The sequence below is a fragment of the Hypanus sabinus genome, chromosome 8, assembly GCF_030144855.1.
Source record: "Hypanus sabinus isolate sHypSab1 chromosome 8, sHypSab1.hap1, whole genome shotgun sequence".
Classification (NCBI taxonomy): domain Eukaryota; kingdom Metazoa; phylum Chordata; class Chondrichthyes; order Myliobatiformes; family Dasyatidae; genus Hypanus; species Hypanus sabinus.
The window spans coordinates 58,855,047-58,878,457 of NC_082713.1; the positions used below are offsets into that span (position 1 = coordinate 58,855,047).

General features: G+C 38.1%; 1 protein-coding gene across 4 annotated transcripts in view; it reads right to left on the reverse strand.

Moving 5' to 3' along the window:
* Positions 1–23,411, reverse strand: part of LOC132398202 (transmembrane protein 33-like) — a 133,267-nt gene that overhangs the window by 59,978 nt on the left and 49,878 nt on the right. For all 4 annotated transcript variants that reach the window (XM_059977295.1, XM_059977293.1, XM_059977296.1 and 1 more), the window contains one exon: positions 21,959–22,092. In XM_059977295.1, the coding sequence (XP_059833278.1) occupies positions 21,959–22,092 (134 nt within the window). The remainder of the gene's footprint in view (positions 1–21,958; positions 22,093–23,411) is intronic.

The following is a 23,411-nucleotide window of genomic DNA, read 5'->3' on the forward strand; positions in this document are numbered from 1 at the left end:
TTCCATAACTTCCTTACTTGTTTCCCACACCTTAGACAATTCAATATCCTTCTCCTTAGTGAATATCGAAGAGATCATTCAAAATCTCTCCCATCTCCTTTGGTTCCACACAGAGCTGACCACTCTGATTCTCTAAGGGGCCAATTTTATCCCTCACTATCCTCTTGCTTTTAATATAACTGTAGAAACCTTTCGGATTTACTTTCACCTTATTTGCCAAACCAACCTCGTATCTTCTTTTAGCTTTTCTAATCTCTTTCTTAAGATTCCTTTTACATTCTTTATATTCCTCGAGCAATTCCTTTACTCCATGCTGCCTATATCTATTGTAGACATCCCTCTTTTTCTGAACCAAATTTCTAATATCCCTTGAAAACCATGGTGCTCTCAAACCTTTAACCTTTCCTTTCACCCTAACAGGAACATAAAGATTCTGTACCCTCATAATTTCACCCTTAAATGACCTCCATTTCTCTATTACATCCTTCCCATAAAACAACTTGACCCAATCCACTCTCTCTAAATCCCTTCGCATCCCCTCAAAGTTAGCCTTTCTCCAATCAAAAATCTCAACTCTAGGTCCAGTCCTGTCCTTCTCCATAATTATATTGAAGCTAATGCTATTGTGATCACTGGACCCGAAGTGCTCCCCAACACATACATCTGTCAGCTGACCTATCGCATTCCCTAACAGGAGATCCAACACTGCCCCATCTCTAGTCGGTACTTCTATGTATTGTTGCAAAAAACTATCCTGCACACATTTCACAAACTCTAAACCATCCAGCCCTTTTACAGAATGAGCTTCCCAGTCTACATGTGGAAAATTAAAATCTCCCACAATCACCACCTTGTGTTTACTACAAATATCTGCTATCTCCTTACACATTTGCTCTTCCAACTCACGCGCCCCATTAGGTGGCCTATAATACACTCCTATCAGTGTTACTGCACCTTTCCCATTCTTCAATTCCACCCAAATGGCCTCCCTAGAGGAGCTCTCTAATCTATCCTTCCAAAGCACCGCCATAAGATTTTCTCGGACAAGCAATGCAACACCTCCTCCTCTGGCCCCTCCTACTCTATCACACCTGAAGCAACTAAATCCAGGAATATTTAGTTGCCAATCACACCCTTCCTGCAACCATGTTTCACTAATAGCTACAACATCATAATTCCAGGTATCAATCCACGCTTTAAGCTCATCCACCTTTCTTACAATGCTCCTAGCATTAAAATAGATACATTTAAGATACTCTCCATCTCCTCCTCTCTTTCCATCCCTAACAATGCATTCAAATTTATTATCCTTTTCTTTCTTCTCCCCTACATCTTCGGGCTGAGCGCATCCCTTCTCCATCACCTGCCTTTCCTCCCTCACACACTGTCTATTTACTTGCTCCACTGGTGAACTAACCTCCTCTCCCATAGTCTCCTCAAATAGTCTCCCGCCCCCCCATCTTACTAGTTTCAAGTAATTTAAGTAGTTTAAAAATATATTTAGGGCCGGTATGATTTGGGGTTCAACCTAATAGTAAAGTCATGATGTTCTGATTAAAGAAACCTCAATTTGAGCAAATGCTGCATAGATACTGCCCATACATAATTATTGGTTGGAAAGAAATAACATTGTACACTACATAAAATTATAAAGGAAGTATATTTACTAATTTCAGCTTTATCAAACAGTTATTAGGAAAAAGAAAACAGTCCATTACAGTTAAACCAGTCCTATGTGCACGTAACCCCTGGAACTTGTCTCTTCCAAAACTTGGTAATTGGGAGTGTATCTCATACTCACACACTGGACCCAACCGTCTGCGTGAAAACACCCGCTATATTTTCAAACTCCCCTCAAAGACTTCTTAGTCTCTCTCTCACTCTCACACACACTCACTCACAGTACTGCCCTTCATCCTTGGAGCCACTCATCTGTACAGAACTCTTCTTGCAATTGAGACTCTCCTTCACATAGCAACCTGTGGTATCTTCCCTTCTGTCCCACTCCATAGCTCCCGCTAAAAGACCCCAGGCCAGAGTACTGCCCTTCAGAAAACTCTTCCCACAGCTCTCTACAGCCTTCTCTCACATCCCACAATCCTGATTGGCTGAATCACATTTCTAAGTTGGACAGCATGGACCAAAACACGATTTTTTCTTAGCTGAAACCAAAACACAATTTTTAGCATGGCACAAACTTTTACAGAAAAGCACTAATATTAACTACTTCACAGCATAGCAGTAGAAATCGTAACCAGGGCATTAGACATCACCAAATGGTACAGATTTTAATTTTACAGAGAGTGCAAATAGAAAATACTTAATGATCAGAAATATATGGTTCCTTATATGAATAAAAAACATTTTATGACTATAATAGTCAGATAAGTTTATGTGAAACGCAGCATGCAATGCTTAGAGCAGGGTAAAAGGCATCAATGTAACCTGCCCATCATAAACAATGAAACCTATAAATAAGAAAAGTTTTAAATGCATAAAGTCTAACATTGTTGATGATGCCTGTGTAATGGAAGATGGTCCATGTCACGTATCCAATACAGGCGACTGTCTGGAACAGGGAGATAGTGAAAACTGTGAGTATTACATAATACATATGACAAAAATTTAATTTGGAATGATTCACAACTATATCAGTATTGTAAACACCTTTTTAGCTCTCCCCATATGCCATTACTTAACATATTACCACTGAACCTGAAGAGTATACACAAATGGTTTGACTGTAGATTTTTTCTCCCGAATTGAGCACAATTGGCTAAATTCTGTTATTTGATTACTCAGTGAAATTCTCTCCAATCACAGCAGAAGTCAGCTTAGCAACATTATAAATTTTAGAACCTTACATTGATTCTCTAGGTCAGGCACAAAAGCCTTTGAAGTATTTTACAGAAATATTTTCAGTTTAACAAGGATTTCAATAAAAGAGAGTTTCTGCTTTGAACCAAAGTCCAACTGAAATTATAATTATAGGAAAATGTTTAATGGCATTCTAAATCATTTACCCGTGAAATCAAAAAGAGGTAAAAGTATGTAAGACTTGGATTGCTAATCATTCAATAGACTGAATAAATAAATAACAAATACCCATCTAATTTATACTGGATCAAATAAATAAATCAGATTTATTGTAGAATGCTTTTATTCTGCTTCAATGGAAACAATCTTCTGCAGATAGCCAAGTGTCTTCAAGATGGTGTCAATTGTTTTACTATCCCCTTCCGCAGCAGAAATCTCCATTATTCCAGCTCAGTACCTGGCCACAATATAGCAAAGCCCATTAGTCCCAATCCCACTGCTTATTTCCCTGTAGCCTGCATCCTTCTTGCTCTCACATGCCCATCAACTTTCCGTTGATTTTATTTTAATCAAGGATAAACATGGTAACCTATCTTTCAAATGGGTACTCTGAATACTGCTTGATCACTTGTTTAAGTGCTTTCTACTATACTTTTAACTGAACATTTTATGTACTCTATCAACCAACAACTCTGTTGGTCTCATTTTGCACATCCCAAGTACCCTCTAGATTCAATAGTCATTGCTAAATTGTGCGCACTTTTCTGTAAAGTTCAATGGCCCAATCATACTTGTCCATCACCCATACCTTACACATTCAGCCTACATCTGCACTAATCAGTATAACTGGAAGCCTTAACACAGTCGTCATTTTCCAGGAAAGCCTGATGGTCTTTGATATATAAAAAAAATTAAATGGATTTAATTAACTTAAAAAGGTTTCCATTAAAATAAATTAAACTAATGCGAACTAAGTATAAAAAGGAAAAAGAAACTTAAACCTAACACTGTAGGCTGAAGGGCTCATACTGTTCTAAGGTAACCTACTTTGCTCATGAAAGTGTGAAGCTCAATGTGGAAGTCAGCATGTTCCAGGATCAGAAATGCAGTCAGTGGTATGAATACACCAGCACATTTAACTTCCATGATGACATGGGGAACAGGAAATGGAAGACATTGCTAGATTTCACAGCTTCAGGGAATCTGCATTCCTGCAACATGTAGGCTTCCACCAGGTGTTCTCACGTCCCTAATTTGTGCAGATTTGTGGTAGATACTGTAAATTTCTAAGGTATGGTAAAAGGCAAAATAATCAGAAATGGGCATGTTGCAATGAACTGAGGAGGGATGGGACCAATTGTTCTGTCCAGAGCTGGCATGAGGTGGCATTTTGAAATGCTTCCTCCTGTATTGTAATAACTAAGTAAGCAAACAGCAAAATGCAAAAGGCAGCTTGCTTCATTTGATTTCAAGGTGGCCAAGACTCGAATGTAAATCACCAACATCGGCATTTCCAAGCCCCAAAGTCATCCACTCTAATGGAACGCTCTTCACTCCAAAGTACATGTTCTAACAAATACTTGCTCCTTTAAACTCATTTGCATTGATTCCCTGGCACTTTAACATGAGCCAGCATAGTCTTCTATCTAGAAAACTCAAATTCTTTTCAGATGTCAAGGTAAAGATAATGGGGTCTGCTATAACCAACTCAGAAAGTGTTTCAGAAACACATGGTTGCATAGATAATATTTGCCTTTCTAATACCATACGGACAACCATTTCCTAGCAGAAAATCATCCTGATATTCCTGATAATCAATTTCCCTAACTTACCTGGGAATAAAAGGACTAATCTAACTTCTGGCTTCCTCTGTACTTATGGGAATAAATGTCATCCACTCTTAGAGTTTATTTATATGGACTCCTTTTAATCTATCCTGGACTTCAATTTCATTTATATTAAAGTTGTTAAATCTACCTGGGTTATTGCTATTTTAAGGGGTCAAGTTGCTCATCTCTTCTCTGGTGAAGGCACTAAGGAAATAACTACTGGATATAAATGATCACTTATCTATTCTCATTTTCAACTTTGTTAACATTTTAAATTCTTACCTCTTCCCTGAGGGCCTCTTTATTTTTACAGCACTGATAAAAAGTTGGTTAGAATAATAGTTATCAATGTTAACATAGCACACTGACTAATATCCATTCACATTTAACTCTAGTTGAAAATGTAGCAGGAAGTTCAAAGTGGAGCCAGAAAACAGCTAATAATTGATATACATTATGTATCCATATCGGCACATACATTGCCTTGTTAGGGTAACAATGCTGAAAATAACACACAAGAACATAAGAAAAAATAGCAGGAATCCTTTCTGCTTCCCTGCCCTGCTGCCCGCCTCACCACCCCCCCCCCCCCCCAAATACAAGTACACACTATTCAATAAGACCATAGCTGATCTTTTTCCCTCTGTGTAATTTCCCTGCACTGATAGCATATTCCTTGATTCACTTTATATTTGAAAATCTAACGGTCTCTTCTTGAATCACTTAGGTAATTAAGCTACCTTTTGGACAGAAAATTCCAAAGATTCATTTCTCACTGCACGAAAACTTTTCTCAACCTTCAGAATTGCTGACTTTCTATTTGGAGATATTAGTTTGAAACTGTGCTGCCAGTGGAAACATCATTCTGGTACGTGTCCTATCAAGTCCTGTACATTTCAATGAGATTACCTTTCATTCTTCTCAACTCATGGGAGTATGGCCCCAATTTACTTAATTTCGCCACCTACAACAAAAACACCATCTCAGCTTTGCTGCAGTCCCTCAATTATAAGCTCATCTTTTCCTGGGTAAAGAGGCCAGATGAATACAAAGCATTCCAGCTGCAGGCACACATGCTCCCAAATAATTGGAGTAAGAGGTCTTTACAGTTGTACTCAAATCCAGTTTCACTAAATACTAACATACCATTTACCTTCCTAATTGATTCCTGTACCTGTAATCTCTCACTTATTTCTCTACCAAATCTGTGATCAACTTAGTGACTTGGAGGAGATAATAACTACCCATACTGTAAAAGGACTGGCTTTTTAAAATACAGTAGCCAAACAGACCAAGCACATTAGTACATTTTCTAAGAGTCAGTGTCTCTCTCATCACAAAAAGGCTGACAGAGGAAAGCAGAGTGACAAGGGACAAACAAACCTAAATAAAACAGTAGCAAAATTGCAGTTATGGGATTAATATACAGAATTGGATTTTGTCTCTGAAGATCATTGCAGTGAATATCAAACTGGCATGGCTGGGGCACTTCTGAGGCTGCTGTGAATTCTAGTGTGATCACAGTAATAACAGAATATTGTAGCCTCCTCCCTGCAATGGATGGCGTTTAAATTCAGTTGAGCTAGTAAAATTAGCTGTGATATTTTATAATGTTTTCAGTATAAAACATTACAATAAAATATCCACATATTTTAATTGCATAAGAGCATGTCTTTATAGCGTATATTTTCTCAATTTGCATATTTTCCAAAACTGCTTTCAGAAAATAAAGTCATAGTAAAGAGCTACCATAATAAAATATACATTTTCAAAGCTAATATAAGATTAAAATAAACAGTCAGTGGGCACTTTAATAGGTACAGGAGTGGACCCCGGTGTAGTCTAGCCAATCCATTTTAAGGTTTAACATGTTGTGCATTCAGTGATGCTCTTCTGCACACCACTGATTTAACGTGTGATATTTGAGTTTTTTTTTCACCTTCCTGTCGACTGGAATTCGCCTCTGACCTCTCTCATTAACAAGGTGTGTTCAACCACAGAAATGCCGCTCATGGATATTTTTGTACCATTCTCTGTAAACCCTAGAGACTGTAATATGTGAAAATCCCAGGAGATCACCAGTTTCTGAGACAACTATTCCATTGTCAAAGACGCTTAGATCATATTTGATCCTCCTCCTGATATTTGATCTGAACAACAACTAAACTTCTTGACCATGTCTGTATGCTTTTATGCACTGAATTGCTGCCACATGATTGGCTGATTAGATATTTGCATTATAAACAAGAGAAAATCTGCAGTTGCTGAAAATACAACAACACATATAAAATGCTGGAGGCTGTGCAGCATCTATGGAAAAGAGTAAACAGTTGACATTTTGGACCGAAATCCTTCATCAGGACACAGGATATCAGGATATTTGCATTAATGAGCAGCTGTACCTTTAAAGTGGCCACTCACTTTATACCTTTTTAAATTTAGTCCTTGCCTCCAAATCCCTCAAATGATACTCAGTTGCAGATATTTTGACATACTGTGCTGAATTTTAAAAAAATTAGTAAATAAAAATTATTTTTCTCTGAAGCACAATGTGATACTTTCCAGATCATTTAGCATATTGCCAAAGGAATTTGTCCAAGTGGTTCTGAGGCTTGCTTGTCATCGGACATCTTTAATATAAACAAAGATCCGCAATGTTGCAGCAGTACAATTTAAAGGTCCTGAATGGGTGTAAGAAAGTAATTAAATTGAAGAATACCCAACTGAGATGGATCTGATGATCTGACTCACTTTTAATTTAATTACTTATCTGCTCCCTTTTCGGCCAATGTCCTGGTTGACCTTTCCCATTCTGCCCAATCTCCCATCACTAATCATCTCCTAACAAGCAAAACACATTTGAATCTCATGCTTCGACGTCTGAATGCTGCTCTTTTACCTGTAAATTTCCTAACATCACCAGCCAATCACCAGATGCTGATCTCATCAGCGTCCACCCTTTTCCATTCCATACACACACACACACACACACACACCCCCCCCCCACTAATCTCTCACCCCAGGCCTTCCTGTCCTCCAGCCTTAATTTGCAGACTATGATCATTCCCACTCTTGGACCCAGATTCAATGACAAAACCAAAATGCCTTGCTTTTTCTGTTACCCCAATGCTTGGATTTCTCTGCACAAGCAGTGCAATGTTTTGGCATGGAAGCTATGCGTGCAAGGCCATTCAGTTGTATCTGGCTGATTATTGGAATGTGGCATAATGATGGACTAACTTGCTCTTATAGCTACAAAAGAATGCCTAGGCTTTATTTTTCTTTTGGCTAGCAATTATTGACCATATTATCAGTGCCCAAGTAGTAACAATTAGAAATTCCCGTTTCACTCTCTTTTTCCTGGGCATTTACAAAAAAAGCTGCTCTCATTGATAGGTGATGCTGACTACATGCATTTCTGTGCATCCCTTGTTCCCCAGATATGGCATTGATAGAGTTTTGTTAAACTGTACAGTTCTTATGCCCAGGTTATCACTAGTACACTAGACAGGGAAATCAAGTTGAGAGCTAAAGAAACAAAAAAAAAACGCGATATATATCCAAGGGGGAATATCATGCTATGTGATGGGGGCTTGTGGAAGTTCCGAGGAGCTTGCTCTTGTTCGTATTTCTATCCAACACGGTAGTTTATTTACATTCACCATATAAAGCAGAATCTTCTTATTCTATTGCTTGACACGTTATAACAGTACTGCAAAATATGACAAAGCAACTGATCCAATCTGACAGGGGAATAGTCTTAATAAATGACTCATAAAGAAAATTTTCTAACTAAGATATATTGTATAGCTGATGTCCTCTTTATGTGCTATAAAACTGCATGCTTCTGGATAGCCTATTTTGTCTGCCTCAGTATATTGTAGTACAAGACATGGCTTTAAATTGGAAGGCTAGTATTAAGATGCAAAGCTTTCAAAAATTTATAGTGCAATCAGCAACAGAAAGTTTCAGTTATGAGCAAATTCAACTTAGTTATGCATTATTTCCTAAAATTAATGACAGGCAGTTTGGTCTCAACTACGAGTTCTCGTAGATTCCAAACATGCATGTATTGGTCACAAACAAGAGAAAATCTGCAGATGGTGGAAATCCAAGCAACACACACAAAAATGCTGGAAGAACTTAGCAGGCCAGGCAGCATCTAGGAAAAAAAAGGTACAGCCGCCGTTTCAGGCTTCGTAGGAGTCCTGCTGAAGGGTTTTAGCCCAAAACGTCAACTGTATTTTTTTTCCCCCACAGATGCCGCCTGGCCTGCTAAGTTCTTTCAGCATGTATTGGTAACTTAATTAAAATAACTGAATAAAATATTTACCCACAATGCTATTTGAAAATATCAATAGTGTGCTTGACATGTTTCCATGAGTATACTATTGCATTGAAATAATTTCTTTACTCCACATAACATATATATATTTACAGTATGAGATTAATCAACATGCACTTATTAATTAAATATAAAATGTGACTGTAGACACAAGCCACAAAACTAAAAGCTGATTAGACCATGAAAATTATTAAAGTGAAACCAAATACATAAAGATCTCCCCCTGAAATGGAACACAGTACAGGCCCTTCAGCCCCTAATGTTGCACCTACCATTTAACCTATGCCAGGATCTATAACATAATCTGCAAACATTGAGGAAATAGGCTTAAATGGAAGCCCAGTGGTGCAAAATCTTCATATGCAGTATGACAAATTATTCTATTCATTTTAAACTTATTAACAAATTTGTCATGTTGCATTGCAGCTCTTAAGTACTTAATATTGCTAAGGCAGTTTTTAATTGCATCAAACTGACGAGGCATTCAATGGTGATAAATTAGCTTACTCCTGCTAATTCTTTCCCCAGTTTAACTCTTCCTCCCTGAGGTTCAATGACCGCTGTACTGAAGCTCTGGAAAATTGCAAACTATAAAGCACATTAAATAGGTTTGGCAGATATGCTGATTTACCAAATGAACCCTTTCAAAAACAGGTTCTAGAAAGCCTACTTAGCAACCTCATGCTGACTTCTCTTATAGACAACAGCCTAAATAATAGATGAAGATTACTTAACAGACACATATGACAATGCCTGCCATTTTAAGAGGTTTTTGCCATTTTAAATAGATTAATGGCTCAACTAAATATACGCCAAAAGAACAATGTAAGAACATGTTATGCATTATCATCATCAATTTGACTGAAAGTGATTCCATCATCAAATCTAATATAGTAAATGGTTGATGGCTCTCCCTGTAGATGATCTAATCTATCCAAAGATCAAATGAACTTTACGGAGCAGAAAAGTTGTAAGTCTGAACTATTTCTGTGCCTGTCTAGATTAGCTATACTTACAACTTAATTCTCAATAATCAAACCATCTCATCAAAAGTGTTTAGTAGAACAAGCAAATCCAAGCATGTTGGATTTGTGATGTTGTTTCACGATGCTCTCTTAAATACACACAAGGCACCAAATTGCCTGAAATACCAGGTGATATTCTCAACTGATAAGCACATGTCTTCAGAAGAGGAAGGTATAATACAAATAAGGTCTGAAACAAAATTTAGATTTCATAGAAATTTTGGAAATACAAAATATAAAAGTAGCAATGTTCAAGCACAAGAAAGTAAACTTCTTTTCTTTGAATTGTTTTCAGAGGCTGACCAATAACAATTTGCTGTATTCAGCCAAACTCAGAGTAAAAACTGATCAGCCTAAGTTGTGGTCAGAATAAAAATGACTCCTTCATCTTCGTTATTATCAAACCACCTCACTAAAACCCATCTGAAACAAATTAAGGTAATTTTAATGGATTAGTGCATAAAACACGAGGAAAGCAATGAAACCTTTTACTTTGGATATTCATACCTTGTTTGCTATCAGTATGATACAGTACCACTTGTGCTTGCTCAACACTTTGAAGACCTCAGCTCATATTGAACTTGGAAGAACAATGAGTTAGAAATTAATATAAATGATGCAGCCTCCACACCCCCATATGTCTCACATAAAAATTAATGTTTATGATAAATAATTAACATTCAATAGTTCATTTCCAGTTGTCAATCACCAACATGACTCACATGTCAAGCAACAAGGGAAAGAAGTTATTTTGCAATCAATATTCTTTTGCATCTCAAAATGAACCGTGATAACAAATTTACTTTGAATTTCCTGATCTTCCCAAAGTCATTACTTTGATCCTATAATAGTTTGTTCTATCAAAGCCCAGCTTCTTACTATCCCTCTGACCAGTCTTCATAAACTCAGCTTTCTTCTGTCAATATGTCAGGACCTTTCATTGGTGACCAGTGCCTGAACCTCAAGAGCTGTTGCGTTTTGAAGTGGCAGATGCAACCCAGACATCCAGTGTTTTACTGCATCTCCTCTGGTGTCAGTGGATTCTTAAGTGTAGAATTCCTCTTGACTGTGCATAAAAAAGTTTCAGAGCAATTAGGTAAAAAGTAAAAGGGCCATATTGTACATCTCTCTCCACAGAGATGTACCCAGTTTCTGAAAACCTTTATTGAATGGGCTCCAGGTCAATTCACCATGCAGTTTCAGATAGAATAAGTCTTTGTAGAAAAATCCTCATGGACATTTCTAACATAAAATGAGTATCTCTAATACTAGAGGGCATGATTTGAAAGCGGGAGGAGGGAGATTCAAAGGAGATGACTGGAGTAATATATTTTTAAAATTCTGTAACAAGCTGTTATTGATCATCAGGGAACTGCAAAGATTTGTGCATACTTCACAAAGATCACAGTTTAAGTAAACTTCAGCAGGTCGAAATTTTCCAGGCATAGGCCTGCTATAGACAGTTACCACGCCACCCCAGTATTAAATGGTCCAGAGAAGCAACAGCAGCTTTGCCCCAACAGATTGTTAAGCAGCTTTGATAGCAGCAAATCCCAGCCCTCCCATTTTCCAGTCATCAGAGTGTTTAGTAATTTTCAAAGCTTTTGCATGTCTATCATTCATGAAAGTTCAGAAATTATCAAATTTGAAATGGTACAATGATTGAGAAGTTATTTTGCCCACAATAATAAAAAAAAATGATAACTTAGCACAGGATCCAAGAGTCAAACATCAAGATTAAATACAAAGTAAACCCAGTAAGATCCAACATTGCCACTGGTCTCTATTCGGATCATAGCAGTAGAGTAAGGGATACAAAAGACTGAAAATACTAGTCTAGAGCAACAAACAATCTTCTGAAGGAACTCATTAAGTCATATAGGATACATAGGAGGAAAGAAATCTCTATGGATTAAAACCTTTCATCAGGACATGATGCACTGTTGCAAACCCAAACGTCCTCCTACACATGATGGCTGACACATTGAGCTTCTCAAGGCCGTTGGTAGTAGCAGAACATATTGAAACAAAAGCACCAAATCTGAGATTTTCATGGTTAAGTTCACATTTGTTGAAGTCCCATAGTTGCTGCTGTGTAAATGGGTAAATGCTAGCAGTAACTAACAAAATCAAGATCATTACCTTTGCTCTCTGAACTTAAATTTCAACACACCACTCTGAGATTCTGATATATAACCCGTTTAAGGGGGAAGAGCAGTAGAGGCAAAATGAACAGTAAAAATAATAAATAAATAAATAATGTCTGTTGCATCTGAAAAGTCCAGCCAAAACTAGATACATTTCAATGTCTATGCATCATACTAAACCCAGGAAGCACCAATACCAAAATGACAGTAACAAAAATAAAACTGGAGCTGTATGAGTCTTCACAGGGCAGTGCATAACTGCAGTTTTTAAGGATGTTACATATTCAAGATTTGGATGGAAATGTACGAGGCATGATCACAGGCTCGCAGATTTCACCAAAGTTGGTGGTACAGTGGAATGTGAAAGCTGTCCAATTTGACAATAGGACTGATCAACAGGGAAAATGGGCAAAAAATGGTGGATGAACACAACTCAAACAAGTGTGTAGTATTTTCATGTTGGAAAGTTAAACAAAGCCAAGACAGTTTAATGGCAGGGCCCACTGGAATGTTGTTGAACAGAGAGACTTAGGGGTTCAAATAGCTCCCTGATAGTGAGAACACAGATAGGAAAGGGTGGTGAAGAAGCTATTTGACACTCATGCCTTTAGCCAGAGGGTGGTGAATCTGTAGAAGTCATTGTCACATATGGCTAAGTTCTGGATATATTTAAAGGGGAGGTTGATAGATTCTTGATTATTAAGGGTGTTAAGGATTATGGGAAGAAGGCAGATGAATGGGTTGAGAGGGATAATAAATCAGCCATGGTGGAATGTCAGAGTAGACTTGATGGGTCAAATGACCTAATTCTGCTCCATGTCTTATGGTCTATAGCTAACCAAGGCATTGAGTGTAAGGGTGGGTCATCATATCACAGGTGTGGAATAGAATTAGGGGGGTACTCTGCGCAGTTCTGGTCACCACACTACAGTAAAGTCAGGATTAAGTTAGAAAGGATGGAGAAAAAAAATTCACAAGGATGTTGAGTGGATAGAAGAGCTTGAGATAATAAAGAGAAATTAGAATGGCTGGGTCTCTTTCCCTGGAGTGGAGGAGACCAAGAATTTGCATGATAAGATAAAGTTATGAGGGGCACAGATGGGGTAGACAGCCAGAGTCTGTTTCTGTGATAGTGGTGTCTAAATCTTAGAGGACATAGTCTTAAGGCGAAGGCAGGAAGTTCAAAGGAGATCTGAGGGGTAGATTTTTCACACAATGAGCAATTAGTATCATTATATGTTGCTGGTAGTGAGGCAGGGACTTAAATGAGGTGGGCACAGAGGGATATGAAATAAATGGAGGTAAGTGGGATGTATAGATGGCCATGATGGTCCGGATAGACATGGTGAGCCATGGAGACAGTTTCTATGTTGTCCACTCAGCGACTCTATGATAACTGATATGCTACTGGAAGAAGACTTTAATGCAACTAAGCTCCCAGACTTACATCAGAAGCACACTTTAAAAATCACCTGTATGGCACAGACCAATGAACTTTAGCAAATTTAGATACAGAATGTGTTTACTCTGATGGATCAGCACTTTGATATATTCATATATAAAAAAAAGTTTTAAAAAAACCTATGACATGGCATACTTGCCCTTCAGGGAAGTCTACTATTATATAAATTTGAGATACAATGTAATTGGGAAAAGACATTGTCTGAGGAGCTACGTGGAATGACGACAAGTGCTGAGTGCAGAGTCTCAGAAATTGTCTTTTATCTTGTGGAATTTACATTTTATCTGTATTAGGCAACAGTAAACTAAAAGGGACAGCTAAATCTGGCTGAGGCAGGCTTCAGGAAAAGGAGATATTGGTAGATTAGTGAGGGATTTTCAGTAACACATTGATTGCTGACAACAATCTTGAAAATGTCCTTCTAGCTAAGGACAAAGTTGGACAACTGACTGCAACAGAAGAGATTTAGTTGAAATGGTCAAAAAGATGGGCTTGTCAAAATGCAAACAAAACATGGGCAGCTATCAACGTCACAAGTTCTCAAGTGAATTTGCCAACTATCGGCTGCTGAAGTCTGCAAAGACAGTACCTGGTTTCCAGAATTTTGACCTGGTGTAGGAATCTTGCATTATAATGTAAACAGTTTCAAAATATTCACAGGGATATTATGAAGTGTATTTTTCTACTGCAATACACCCAAGATAGTCTTCACATTTACCTACACTTCACTTTGCCAGTGTGCATTCTGAAGGGACAAGGAACATTCAGAATATAATACTTTGTGCCACACAATGATCCTCTGAAGCTATGAAGTGCAAATTAGCCCTAATAAATTGGAGAACTTTGAGAGCTGTACTGACAGTGGAAAATAAAGAATGTATACATGAATTACACCAATTATTCTTTCCTGCTCAGCCCCATATGTCAAGAGAGACTGCTACACTATTGCTTACAAACACATTAAATATAGAATTAGATTCAAAGAGAAGACATTAACAATTCTGAAAAAGCTCCAGTCCTGAGCATTGGTAGCAATTTGCAATTCATCAGATGACTAAAAGACTGATTTGGAGGAGAAGACAAGAGTCTTGGAGTAAGCATGTTCTGAACATTAAAAGCTGAACAAAAACCTTCAAAAACACGCAAGTAGACAACAGTTCATGAAAACAAATGTAGGCATCTACAGTCAGATGTGTTTGGGAATTAAGGGTTAACAGAGAGGAAGGAATCAATATAGATCAGTATTGATAAAAGAAAAGTGCTAGCAATTATTAGAGTTAATGGCTGACAAATTTAGTGGATCTGGTAATCTACATCTTTGGTACATCCCAAAGTACTAAAGGAAGCACACCAGGAAATGGTAGAGTCATTCATGCTCATCTCCAAGATTTCTACTATCTGCAGGTTTCACAGTTAAATCCTAAAAAATGCCCAACTCCGACAAGTTTAATTCTGTTTGATGGCTAATTTCAGGTCACAACAAGTCTCTACAAGATGAAAATAACCAATGAAATCCAGCTCTGATGTTATAATTCATCATAATTGGAACACAATGTCATTTGAAGTATCAGCATTATTCCCGTCTGTCAAGTGGGAGATCGCAATCAGTTGGAGACAGCTCCCCGTGGACTTCACCAATCAGGCTTAAAAAGCCGCTGGGGCCTGTCAGGACATATCTGCCAAGTGGGAGTTTCCTTGCGTTATTAATAACTTAACAAGGGTCAGTAAAAAGAAGAGAGGTGTGAGCGAGCGGCCATTGTAGGAGTGCCCATTGTTGGCATGCACCAGTGTTAAGAGTGGTCAGGCATTGGCTCAACACACTCCAGCAAGAACAGGTATAGGCTCAGTGTGCTGAGTCATTTGGCATCATCCCATTGTTTGTAGAAGTTAAGCTTGAGAGGTTAGAGTTAAAGATACAAGTGCAGGCAGGGTGGTAATTAGGGCAGTGGAACTGGAATGCTCCCCTTAAACAATGTGGGATTGCAGGTACCTAACGGTCTCCCTGATGAAGACATCTGCAGGACATGCAGCCAACTTTAGCTCCATACTGACAAGGTCAAGGAACTAGAGCTGGATGTGCTCAGGATCATCCGAGAAGCTAAAAACCTGATAGACGAGACCTTTACTGAGGTGGTCACACCCAGAGTGCAGGCTTCTGATAGTAAATGGGTGATCACCAGAAAAAATAAGGGGAGTAAGCATTCCCCTGTGCAAAAGGTACACCCCTTTGGATACACCTGTGGGTGATGACTTATGAGAGCACAGTAGCTACAGCCTGGCCAGTGGCACTGTGGCTGGCTCAGAGGGGAGGGATTAAGTCAGGTAGTGATAGGAGACTCAATAGATAGGGGGATGGACAGCAGATTCTGTGGACACAAAATGAAACACCAGGATGGTGTATTGCTTCACAGGTGTTGGGGTTAAGGGTGTCTCAGAGCAGCTGCAAAATATTCTCAAGGAGGATGAGCAGACAGCAGTCATGGTACACACTGGCAACAATGACATGGGCAGAAAGGGGAAAGAGGTCCTGCGCAGTGAGTGTACAGAGTTAGGGAAGAGGCTGGAGAGCAGGACCTCCTAGCTAGTAAACTCTGGATTACTCACAGTGTCATGTGTTAGTCAAGGCAGGAATAGGGTGATGGTACAGATGAATAAGTAGCTGAGGAATTGGTGCAGGTGGCAGGGTATCAGATGTCTGGATCATCAGGATCTCTTCTGGGGAAGGTACATATGACTTGTACAAAAAGGACAGGTTACATCTGAACCTGAGGGAGACCAATATCCCTGATGGCAGGTTTGCTAGAACTGTTGGGCAGGGTTTAAACTAATTTGGCAAGGGGATGGGAACCAGAGTGATAGGGCTGAGGAAGGGGCAGTAGGTATACGTAGATATAGGGTGTAGTGAGACTGTCAGGAAGGACAGGCAGATGATAGGGCAAAATTGCAGTCAGTGGGTTGGGCTGAAGTGTAACATGGGGGCAAAATCGAAAAGGGTAATGAATACAGGACTGGAAGTGTTACAACTGAGTGCATGCTGTATACCAAATAAGGTAGATAATCTTGTAGCACAGTTGGAGATTGGCAGGTATGATGTTGCGGGTATCATGGAGTCATACCTGAAAGATCATTGCTGGAAGCTTAACATCCAAGGATACACATTTTATCGAAAGGAAGGCAAGTAAGCAGAGTGGTTCTATTGGTAAAAATGAAATCAAGTCCTTGGAAAGAGGTGACATAGAATCAGAAAATGTAAAATCCTTGTGGGTAGAGTCAAGAAACTGCAAGGGTAAAAAAGACCTTCATGGGAATTATATACACCCTCCAACTGTTGCCAGGAATGTGGGATATAAATTACAATGGGAGGTAGAAAAGGCATGTCAAAATATTATGAAAGTCATGGAGGATTTCAATTTGCAGGTAGTTTGGGAACATCAGATTGGTTCTGAATTTCAAGAAATGGGAATTGTAGAATGCCTAAAAAATGGCTTTCAGGGCACCTAATGGTTGAGCCCTCTTGGAAAAAGGTAATTTTGGATTGGGTGTTAAGTAATGAACAGATTTAACAGCTTAAGGTAAAGAACCATTAGTAATGAAAGATCATAAGATGATAGAATTCACCCCACAGTTTGAAAAGTCAGATGCATCAGTACTATAGAGAACTAAAGGGAATTACAGCGGCACAGGAGAGGAGCTGGCTAAAGCTGATTGGAAGGGAACACTAGCAGAGATGACGGCAGATAGCAATGGCTGGAGTTTCTGGGGGCAAGGCATAGTATATATACATCCCAAAGGAGAAGTAGTATTGAAAAGGGCAGATGAGGCAACCATGGCTGACAAGGGAAGTGAAAGACAGCATGAAAAAGGGCATATAATATTGCAAAAATTATTGGGAAGTTAGAGGATTGGGAAGCTTTTAAAGATCAACAGAAACTAAAACCATATGGAAAGAAAAGATGAAATATAAAGGCAAGCTTAGCCAATAGTATAAAAGAGGATTCAAAAAGTTTTGTTCTGATATATAAAGAATAAAAGAGAAGTGAGAGTGGATATTAGACAGCTAGGAAGTGACATTGTAGAGGTAGCAAAGAAGGGAGACAAAGAAATGGCAGACAGATTTCAAATATTTAGTGTCAGTCTTCACTGTAAGACACTAACAGTATGCGAGAAATTTGAGAGTGCTGGAAGTGCGTGAAGTTGCTATTATTAAGGTGAAGGTGTTTGGCAAGCTGAATGGTCTGAAGGTTGATAAGTCACTTGGACCAGATGGACCACACCCAAATGTTCTGAAGGAGGAAGCTAAAGAATTTTGGAGGCATTAGTAATGATGTTTCAGACATTGCTAGATTCTCAAAATCTTGACTGACAAATCTTGGATTTTCAGATGGCCCTTGACAAGGTGCTGCATATGAGGCTGCTTAAAAAGATAAGTACCTGTGAAATTACTGTAAAAATACTAGCATGGATAGAAGATTGTCTGACTTGCACAAGGTAGAATGGGAATAAAATAGATCTTTTCTGGTTGGCTACAAGTGCCTTGTGGTGTTCACAAGGGTTGTGTTGGGACCTCTTCTTTTCATGTTGTATGTCAATGATTTGGATGGCAGAATTCATGGCTTTGTGGCCACATTTGCAGACAATATGAAGCTGGGTGGATGAGTAAATAATGTTGATGAAGAAGGGAGTCTGCAGAAGGACCTAGGCAGATCAGGAGACAGGGCAAAGAAGTGGCATGCACTCTGGTAGATGGAATAAAGTAGATTATTTTCTAAAAAGGGAGAACATTAAAAAATCAGAGGAGCCAAAGGTCTTGGGAGACTTCGTTCAGGATTTCCTCAAGGTTGCTTTGCAGATTGTATCAGTGACAAGTAAGGCAATGCAATGTTAGGATTTGTTTTGAAAGGACTAGAATATAAGAACAGGATAATAACGCTGCTGCTCTATAAGGCATAGGTCAAAGCGCACTGGAAATATTGTGAGCAGTTTTGGGCTCCTTATCAAAGAAAGGATGTTCTGGCATTGGAAAGGGTCCAGAGGAGGACCATAAAAATAATGTACACGCTGGAGTTTAGAGGAATGGAGGGAAATCTCATCAAATATTGAAAGGCCCAGATAGAGTGTATAGGGAGATGAGCCTAGGACCTGAGTGTAGAGCCTTAGAATAGAGGGACATCAATTCAGAACAGAGATGAGAAGGAATTTCTTAAGCCAGAGGGCTGGTGAATCGGTGGAATTCAATGCCACAGACAGGTGTACAGGTCAAGTCATTGAGTATGTTTAAAGTGGAGGCTGATAGGTTCTTGATTGGTTAGGAGATCAAATTTGCAGGGAGAAGGCAGAAGAATGAGTTTGAGAGGGATAATAAATCAGCCGGGATGGAACGGTGAAGTATACTAGATGGTCTAATTGACCTATTAATTCTACTGCCTTATGGTCTTACTATTAATCCTTAAAGAAAAGTAAACTCTGCCTGTTGGATTATTTCTTTATTGTTTGTATGCACATACACATTTTCAGATACTGAATATCAAATATTTCCCTTTTGATACTAAACTCATTCTCTGCTAGCACTGGGAACAATTTTATTGCCTTAAAACCTACTCTCTAGCATATACTCGCTTACACTTCACTGGCTCTCCCACTGCACGTCCACACAACAGGTAACTTAAAATAGCCAATTGACTTCACAAGCAACAATTCTTTGGGATGCAGGATTTGGAAGGAAACTGGAGCACACAGAGGAGGACAGTCCATATTACTAAGAGAATGTGCAAATCTCTCACAGAGCGCACTGGAGGTCAGGACTCAACTCAGATCTCTGGAGCTGTAAATAGCTGCATTGCCACTGTGACCTCTTTTTATCCCCACTTAGTTCCTGCGGTTAATTATGCTTTACTCATCTGGTTGAGCCACTCTGTACTTGAGCGAACTATGCTGACAGAATAGACTGCTCCTACAACTACAGAGTATTCTGGATAATTAAGCCATCATTTAATTGGGGCAGCTGGTTACTTGCACCACATCTCAGAAACAAAAACCAATTGAGAAAATAGTTGGGGTTACCTTAGTTTATTAGGGACTCTATTCCTCTTAATTGGGGCAAGAGACTGCTGCTGAACAGCTTCTAACTGCCATCAGACATGTGTACCTGTGTGGCCATTAGAAACTACACCATGCTTAGTAGGAACACATTTTAAATAGCAGCAGTTGCTTACATTTGAGTACAAAAAGCAGTGGTATTTTGTCACTGATAGTTTGTGACAAATAAGCAGTAAGACAATTTAGGACTGTCTTTCTCACGATGGTTTCAAGCATTCAAGCTCGGAGATGCCAGAAATGGCCAGGAGTGAAAATGAAATGATTTCACTACTTCACCCATTTATGAACTATGAAGAATTGAGGTATTGGAAATCATCTCGAGTGTTACAATGACTTGGAGGATGCAGTCACTGATGGCATTGCATGAAGTTGCATGAAGCTTAGTTGCATTAAAGTCTTCTTCCAGTAGCATATCAGTTATCATAGAGTCGCTGAGTGGACAACATAGAAACTGTCTCCATGGCTCACCATGTCTATGCGGACCATCATGGCCATCTATACATCCCACTTACCTCCATTTATTTCATATCCCTCTGTGCCCACCTCCTTTAAGTCCCTGCCTCACTACCAGCGACATATAATGATACTAATTGCTCATTGTGTGAAAAATCTACCCCTCAGATCTCCTTTGAACTTCCTGCCTTCGCCTTAAGACTATGTCCTCTGAGATTTAGACACCACTATCACAGAAACAGACTCTGGCTGTCTACCCTGTGCTGATTCTGTTCATTTACAGTCAATAAAAAGAACAGAGCAACTGTTACTCAGTTAAGCAGTAGTTTGCCTTCTCTTTTATACCTTTTTAACTATTCACATGAAATTTCAGCTAATTGGGGCAGCGGGTTAATTGGGCCAACCAAAATGTACTGGTCCTGATATGTCCCAAATTAACCAGAATCCACTGTATTAGAATAAATTGTTGAATGGTGCACACAGTTCCTTTACAAGCCCCTGAATGACACGTTTGCATTTGAAGTGAGGGAATGATAGGGCAAGTGAGACCATTAAAAACAAGTTCTCAGCTACCAATACTTCTCAGTAGGTTACAGTGCAATATTTAACTGTTCTGTGGAAATGAGTGAACAAAGTGGCTTGGCAAGTGGCAGAGCAAATTGAGGAGTTCAGACGGAAATTAATCACAGTTTGTCACCTGGAATACTCTATATCTTTCAACTAAGCTCTTGCTATTAAGTCAAGTTAGTCCATAAATCCACAAAATTATTTAGAAATACATCTAAACACAGGGTGTAAGTAAGGTTACAAAACTCCAAGATACTGATAACAGTTTTTAAATCTTAGAATTTAAAAATTAAAAGTATCAAATAATTTCAGCAATATTCATGAATACTAGACAAAGTAGATAATGTCTAAGTTTCAATTTTTAATCACATTCAGACTTTTGTTATTAAATTGTTTTAAAAATGTTAACTATGCAAATCTGAGGCTAAATAAATGCAAAAATATATTAGAATATTAATTTTTCACAAATGATAATCTATTACTGCCAACATGTAAAGTGCAAGCATTTTATTCCAATAACTATGCAGACTCAACAAATCCTGGAGGGGTAGTTTTCATGTTCAGAAAGCATTAAATAAAATACCAACAAATATAGAGACTTGTTTCTGATTTAGGGAATACAAGCTGCTCAGAAATTAATAAAACAAGTTGTTGTCATCACTGATTATAAAATGTAATACATTATTTGATAGATGCTAAATGCAATTATTTTTCAAGCATGATCTTCAATTCTTCTTGTAAAGATGAAGAGAAGGCTAACTGTTGAGTAATTTTTCCAAGTCAGATACAATTAAAATTCAGAGTGACGCAGGAGGCTACAGGTGCCAGAATCTGTAGTGAACACCAAATTGCTGGAGGAATGGATGGTTGAGATCACTGGGCAAATAAAATTTGAGCATACAAAGAGGAGATATTTCTAAGCAGGCCAATTTTAATTTTGTAAGTGTATAGGACTACTACAGTTTAAAAACTGTTCAATTATGCCAATCAATTTATATACACCATCAGATTAATGCCAGTACTTGAGAGACAAGAACCATGAAAATGTCAAACCACCTCCCACATTATATCCCATGAGTGGATAACAAAGTGTGTAATACCAAATATGAGCCTTTAAACATTACACTACCTAATTCAAGCAGGTGGTGGTGTTAAAAATTGGGATTAGTGCTTTCAAGATTGGTACAACAATACCATTAAGTTTGTTTGATAATTACCTAAGCAACATAAAGACACTTGCAGGCATCAAGAGAATCTCATTACATGCGATGAACTTGAACAGGATCTGTTGATGCATTGTCATCTTGTCTAAGCAGGATCGCATCCATGGCATAGAGTTAGGACCAATAATCTACAAGAAATAAGGAAAAATACTAACTGAATGCTGGCTTAATTATTATTCCCTAAAACAAACTATTTAGAAGTAACATTATACCAGAATGCACTTTACAGACATGTACAAAATTATAATGAGTTGTCTATACATTGTAAAGTAATATACCTCAAATTATAAATTAGGTAAGTGATATTCTTTAAAAATTGTTGTTACAGACAGTACTCTGCCAAACTTTTTAAGTAACCTGTCAATCTTATTTGCCATTTTTTCCCTTTCTATAAATCATATTTGTTTTAATATTTTTATCCCAGCTTAATCATACAAATAAATAGATGGGTACAATTGCACTGTCAGGGAGCAACAATCATATTATTTAATGACTAAAAAGTGCTGTATATGGCTGAAAAAAATTTTCATGATTCACTCAGATATTTTCAAAATATTTGGGCAAGTGTTTCATTTGTAGCATTGAAGTTAGGAGCCTTAGTTATAGGACCTCATCAGTCCATGTTTTAATTGAAAACTACTGCCATGCTTAAACATTTTTTGATTCTTCACAATTGCAGGAGAATCTATTATTTATTCTACTGCAATGACAAACATGCTGTCTACCCTGATGCAAATTAAGTTTTAGCTGGGAAACCAAAAGTTTAAATATTGGTGACTAATTTTGAAATATTTTTGTGAAAAAAACTATTTGTACAGTCACCTTAAATAATACACGCTTAACATAATAGTTTGATTAATTATTTATATACTTATAGAGATGAAGCGCAGAATAATCCTTCTGACCCTTCCAGCTGCACCACCCAGCAACCCGATTTAACCCTAGCCTAGTTTAGGGACAATTTACAATGACCGGTGTGTTTTTGGACTGTGGGAGGAAACTGGAGCACTCGGAGAACACATACACATTCCATGGGGAGGATGTACAGACTCCTCAAAGTTAAAAAATGATGTTTTTCTAACAAGACTCTAACCAATTCAAAACTACAACACAGGAGATGCATATTTAGGTGAAAACTATATTGGCTTTAAAATGTTCTACAATGTTATGCCTTGAACTTGTGTCCTAATTATGCTCCCTGCTTAATTGGCTCAATGTGGTTTATATGTGGCTATATTAATCAATCTAAGTGAATCATTTTTGTTCTTATTCCTAAGTGGTGTTAGATAGAAAAGGAAATGAATTATAACTATAAATTAACATTGCTAGAGATTTCCAGTAATGCCTATATTTAACAGCAAATTATTTTATTAGGTAGTTTAGGGACAGAGAGGTTGTAAAGCAGTGATTTTGCCTCAGTAAGCCATTAACCTCAGTTATTCTTGTG